General features: G+C 57.3%; 1 protein-coding gene across 5 annotated transcripts in view; it reads left to right on the top strand.

Moving 5' to 3' along the window:
- Positions 1-1,488: 1,488 nt before the first annotated feature.
- The window catches only part of CDK6 (cyclin dependent kinase 6), a 261,465-nt gene continuing 256,953 nt past the window's right edge, over positions 1,489-6,000 (top strand). Inside the window, exons 1-2 of one of the 5 annotated variants that reach the window (XM_061413439.1) lie at positions 1,489-1,598; positions 4,485-5,089. In XM_061413439.1, the coding sequence (XP_061269423.1) occupies positions 4,857-5,089 (233 nt within the window). In that variant the 5' untranslated portion in view covers positions 1,489-1,598; positions 4,485-4,856. Of the gene's footprint in view, positions 1,599-2,985; positions 3,254-4,140; positions 4,373-4,484; positions 5,090-6,000 lie in introns of those variants that run through there. The other 4 variants (XM_061413440.1, XM_061413441.1, XM_061413438.1 and 1 more) reach the window with 4 other exon arrangements.

Raw genomic sequence — 6,000 nt, 5'->3', positions numbered from 1 at the left:
AAGTATTATAATGCCTTGCAAAATATTTGCTAATGTAAATGCAACAATTTTTATTTACCTAACCTGTTACTTCACATTATACTATAGAATCAATTTTATAAAGCCAAATTTTGATCTACTGTGAAATTAGCAAAATAGTTTAATTCAAAATGTCAAAAGATTTATAGAGGTAGTATTTTTCATTCAAACAGAATTTTTCTGGGTTTTAATTTTTACACAGAGTCCTGAAATAAGTAACTTTTTTTAGGGTTTGCATTAAGATATTTCAAAGGGTTTCAAGTATTTTACAGATAGAGATTTTGGATAATATTGAATTCTTTCAAAAAAATAGTCATTTTAAGTTTTGTTTTACTTCATTATAGAAGTCTAGAAGACTTTTCTTTTTCTCCAAAATCTAATTTTCACCTGAAATATTGAGGTTTTCTCAGCAGGTAAAGTATACATTCTTACAAAGTTTCAAATTTCAGAAGTCCAGTAATGCATTTAAAGGAAGCACCCATCGAATCGTGCTCTCTCTTCTTTGTGTGTGTGTGCGTGTGTCTATTATCTTGCTGTTCTGTTATTTAAAGTCAATTTTAGGCTTTTTACCTCCACAGAAATACCTTAGTGAACCCTCAGCAGTTACTAATCACTTAATAACTGTGAACCGGCCAGCCCCTTCAAGTAGATCGTTAACCACAAGAGTGCCAGACAATTTCCAAATCATATCCTCTGTCCAGAAGGAAAAGATAGGGCTTTGTGAGGCCGAAAGGAAGCGAAGGAAAACAAAACAAATGTAGCTCATGCTGAAAGTGAAAAGTGCTTGGACAGATTAGTATTTTCTTTTCTGCAAGGCGTCCTGCCAATTTTTTTTTAATAAAGTTATTTTTTTGGTCTGATTTTTCAGTTTCTTGGAAAGTGTTCGTATTTACCATCCCCACCGGCCCTTCATGATTATTATTGGTCGTTTTGTGTTTTCCCCATCCGTCTACATCAGTGACTGCTGAAACCCCCCGCCCGCCTCACTCTGTCAAAAACCCCAACTCTGGGCGACCCTGGGTTTGGTAACTCAGCCGACTGCCGACCACACATCCCACTCTCCCTCTCACGCCTCCTATTTTAGTCGCCCCACTCCAGTTGCAGCGAAAGCCGGAAATTTTCATTTAGCTACCCCCTCTTTCTCGCCCCCCACTCGGAGCGGAGAGCCGGAGAGCCGGAGGCTCAGAGCACAGCCGGGGCTCGGCCGCCTCCCCTCTCTCCGGAAGGCTTTAATTTGCACACTCGCTGGCCACTGAGCGGCGAGCCCCCCACCCGGCAGCCGGGAGGGTCGCGGGCCGTCGGCCTCCAGGGCCCCCCACCCCGCCCCCGCCGCCTCCCCGGCTCGGGCCCCGAGCCCCGGCCGGAGCCCCGCGGCCTCCGTCCGCCCCCAGCGCGCCGCGCGGGCGGCGCCCTCCGCCGTCCCTCCGCCCTCCGCTGCAGTGCCCACCCCCTCGCCCGAGCGAGCGCCGCTAACTCCTTCCTCGAGCCGGTTTACCTGCTCCGCGCCGCGGCGGACACGTGCGAAGGTCGACCGGTCCCCGCAGCCCCCTCGCGAGGCCCGCCGCGGCCGGGCCCCTCAGGTGAGGCGCTGTGCGCGCTGATGGGTGGGCGGCAGGGTGCGGGGTGGGGGGGTGGTCCTTGGGGAAGACTTGGGGGCTTGGCCCGGGTCGGAGGGGAGGGTGGGTGGGGGTGACTGGGGCGGGTGGGGGGCGGTAGGTTCTCGGAATCGGCTGTGGTTAACCCCTTACGATCCAGGAGGGGTGGTTACAGGGGCCAGTTTCGGGGGAGCTACAGGAGTTTCTCCTAATCTGACTAGAGGGGAACATCCCACACGAGGGACTCCCCCCAACGCCGAGCTCCTGTGCCTGCTCGCACACAGTCTTGCGCACAAACACCCACACAAACACTTCTTCTCCAGTCTTTCAAACGGAACTTAGGCTCCACTGGGAAACTCACCGAGCAATTTACATTCAGGGTTTAAAATGCACTGCTTTTGGGGACCTCACGCGGGAGAGAATGTGTTTCGGTACCTTGTATTTATTTCCCCACGAAAGCTCCCCCTCCATCTCGCCGAGGTGTGGGTGTGAGCTCCACCTTCCCCACCGCGAGATAAATGTTAACGCAGACTTTTTGCTGGCAGCCCCCACGGGCGTGTTCTGCACTTAAGAGAGGAGTGCACGCCGGCGGCCAGTGCCCAGGCTGGGAGTCCCCCCGCAAGGATGGACGCTTGCTTTAGTTTCCTAGTTTACTTTCCTAATTTAAAATATCGTTAAAACGCACGCCCCATGGGTGAACACCTCCGGGCCCGAGCCCCGCATCCGTCAGTGTGCACGTGGGCGCATCTGCGTGTGTGTACACGCGGGAGTCGTGGTCCCCGGGGCGGCCTCAGGTCGCCGCGGTGGTGGCGACCCTTGCGGTGCTTGGCAGGCTTCGGGAGAGGCACATGAAGGATTTCATTGAGTGTGAAGACAGAGAGCAGAGACAGAAAGCAGAAGGAGGCGGCTGCAGCCTTTGTAGTCGCGGAGGAATGCGGAAATGTTGAAGCACTCTGTCAAACTTTTTTGAAATGGGGTCAAGTCACATTCAGCCAGCGTGGGAAAGCAACAACAACAACAAAAAAAGTGGACGGGGCGGGGGACAGGGGGGAGGCACGGCTGCTCCCGTTTCTCTCCGCCGGAGCCGACAGTCCGGGGAGCAAGGCGGGGAGAGCCGGGGCGGGCGGTGCGGGGCCCAGCGGGGGCGGCGGGCGCAGCTCCCTGCGGGGGTGGGACGTCCCCGCCGCTTCCTTCGCCGCCGGGCGGCGGGCAGGACTGGGGCGGGGAGGGGGCCCGCGGGAGGGGGCGGGCGGCGCGGCTCGCCGCGGCTCCTCCGCTACCTGTGTGGCCCTCGGCCTGGCTCCGACCGCTGGTTCCTCGGCTCGGGGGGCTCGTTCCTCGCCCTCCCCCCGCCCCCAGGACTAGCCTTCACCTTTTAAGGAGAATTTTGAATGGAGAGAATGTGAGGGGCCCGGTGCTCTCCGCGGTCCCCTCCGCCTGCAGACCGCGGGGGTCGCGCAGTCTGTATCTTTAATTCCTGGCGGAAGGCGAGAGAGCCAGAGGTTGCGGGGCAGGTAATTCCGAGGAGCTCCGGGAATTTCGGACACGCAGTCGGAGCGGTGAATGTCCGGCGGAGGCCACAGCGTTGGTGGAGCGGAGGTCCCCTGGGTCCTGGATTGCAGTTTGAATGGGAAAGAAGGGTGCGACCCCCCCCTTCCCTGTTTTGTTGTGTGTGTTGGGGGTGGGCTCCGGGGGTCACTGACTGCTATTCGGACCCGACCTTAAGCTGAAAGGGGAGTGGAGCAACCACCTCTGCTGCCTACTTAGGGAACAACCCGGGTAGTGGGGAAAGGTTCGCGAGTCCTGGCCGCGGGGGCGCAACCCCTTTTCGCTTTCCCCTGGAGGCTCAGCTTTTACTCCCCCCACCCTTACCCTTTTTAAGGGGAGGCTGAGTTTTGCTCAGGTTGCAATCGGTTGAAAAATTAAAGGCGAGTCACGATTATGCCGCCTTGCTTCTGAAGTTGTTCTCCAAGGAGACGACAAGCTGAAGTGCGGCGAGCACCTCTTTATTCCCATTCTTAGGGTTCGGTAGGCGACTTCACCCGCCCCCCCTCCCGCCCCCGCCGCCACACCGCGGGGGGAGGCATCTCTCACCCACTCCCGAGTAGCGGGAGCTCCCGCCCTCTCGGATCTGATGGGTTTCCACCAGGGAGGTCTTCCCAAGTCAGAGGAAGGATTCCGTTTCCAACCCAGACTCTTTTACCTTAAAAAGACCATTTGTGTGTCGTTTTTAAATGTCTCCTCGTAGAAAAACTGAAAGTAGAAAGAAAGGAAGCAATTTCCGAGCAGATGTCTGACCACCCCTTCTCGCACACTCCCAGCATCGGGTTACAAAGGTCCTGGGAGCCCCCACCCACATTCTACGGCCGCACTCGGGCGGACCCGAGGTCTCTCCACACCAGGCTGCGCAAGACCCCAGAACGCCCCCACGGCACCCATGGAGCCCCTGTCCCCTGACGTCCAGGCCCGGTAGGCAGGGAGGGTAGCAGCGCAACACAATGATACAGGGAAATATTAAGCCGTGACATTGACGTGCCCGGCGCCTCCCCTCCCCCGCGCTCCCGGCACACTCTGGGCTGCTTGGCACGCCCCCTCTCGTTCCACTGCGTCCCGCGCCCTGCGCTCATCCCAGAGGGGCCCCTGCAACCTCTCCGCGCGAAGACGGCTCCAGCTCTGCAGGGAAAGAAAAGTAACTTCGTTTTTCTCGGAGGAACCAGGAAGGATTAAGCGGCCTGGGAGAGGGCAGGAGCTCGCAGAGGGTAGCGATGGGGGCTGCGTAAAGGAGGAGGAGGGGTCCCTGTAGGAACCCCGGAGAAGGCGCCTGGGATGTCTAATTACACTTTTTTCTTGTCCTCCCGTCTCCTCTTTTAGGTGGAATGACCGTGGACTGAGACGCGCCCGGGCTGAGACTGAGACTATGTAATCGCCTCGGTGTCTGCAGAGGACTGCGCTTCGGGGAGGGAAGAGGAGGGATCGGCTCGCTCCTCGGCGACTCAGCAGGCGGAGTTTCGCAGCGGCGGCACCAGGGTTGCGCCCGCCCGCGGGGAGGTCGCTCCATCCAGCCCCGGCGGCCGCGAGAGTCCGAGCGCCCGGGCGCGGTAGTCGGCGGGGGGTGAGAGAGAAAGCGAGACGGAACTCCGGGGCCCGAGGGAGCCAGCCGGGGAGTCCGGGAGGAGGCGAGCGGCGGCCACCAGCGAGCCGAGCGCGCCCCCCGCCCGCCCCAGCGGCACCGCGCCGGGCGGCATGGAGAAGGACGGCCTGAGCCGTGCCGACCAGCAGTATGAGTGCGTGGCGGAGATCGGGGAGGGCGCCTACGGGAAGGTGTTCAAGGCCCGGGACCTGAAGAACGGAGGCCGTTTCGTGGCGCTGAAGCGCGTGCGAGTGCAGACTGGCGAGGAGGGCATGCCGCTCTCCACCATCCGCGAGGTGGCGGTGCTGAGGCACCTGGAGACCTTCGAGCACCCCAACGTGGTCAGGTGAGCAGTGGATCGGCGCCCGTGCCGTCGGGGGCAGTGCGCTGGGGGAGGGGCTGGGATCCCCGGCCCCACGAAGATGCTGCGCGTGCGGGAGGGTGGGGGGACGGCGGGGGAGGCATGGCGCCATCCGTCGACCTGAGTGAGAGTGAGTTTTGTCGACAGAGCCACGAGCCAGAGCTGGTGATCTTGCCAGACAGCGAGCAAAAAGACCAGTCAGAAAATATGACCTGCGCAGCCTTCCTCGCTGCTGTGCCAGTTCTAAGTGTTTTTCTCCGGTTCGTCCTGAAAGAGGTCCTGAAAGATGGATGTCTTTTAGGGGCTAGAACAAGGCAACCTGAGACGGGCGCCCCCCACCCCCCACCCCCAGCCCACCCGTGTAGTTTCCTTGGCCATTAGGGGAGTTTTTGAGAGAATGAATGAGAGGTAACAGGGTATGGTGGTAATTAGTAGGAAGAAAAGTCTTCTGCCATAGCCTAGTATAAATGAGGTTTGAAAGTGCAGAAACACTTGAGAATAATTTTGTCAATTACACCTACAGTTTCTTTTCGCTAACATTGCATATTGATAAGGATGCCTGATGAAGGACTTCAGTGCCAACGCCCAGTTTGTGTCCTTTTAAAAATGTCTTCCAAATATGTTACCTGTTTGTATTATTTTGTGTGTCTAAGAGAGCATAGTCCTTAGGCTTCTTCTCCAGTCAGTCCAGGTTATGAAATATTTAGATTCTAAACGTCCTGCCCAGGATTTTCCTGGGTGGGCTGTGCTGCCGGGTGGGGAGGCAGCAGTTTTTACCGCGTTTCTTGTGTGGGAACCAGTATTAAACCAAAGTGTGTGTGACTTTGGATAATGGTGTTTTCTTAGTGATCCTGGAATTTCCCCATTGTGTGTTTGACATTGTGTGGTGTGTCATC

The sequence above is a fragment of the Bos javanicus genome, chromosome 4, assembly GCF_032452875.1.
Source record: "Bos javanicus breed banteng chromosome 4, ARS-OSU_banteng_1.0, whole genome shotgun sequence".
Taxonomy (NCBI): Eukaryota; Metazoa; Chordata; class Mammalia; order Artiodactyla; family Bovidae; genus Bos; species Bos javanicus.
Note: the sequence above shows the minus strand (reverse complement) of the source record. Positions and strands in the feature narration are given on the sequence as shown.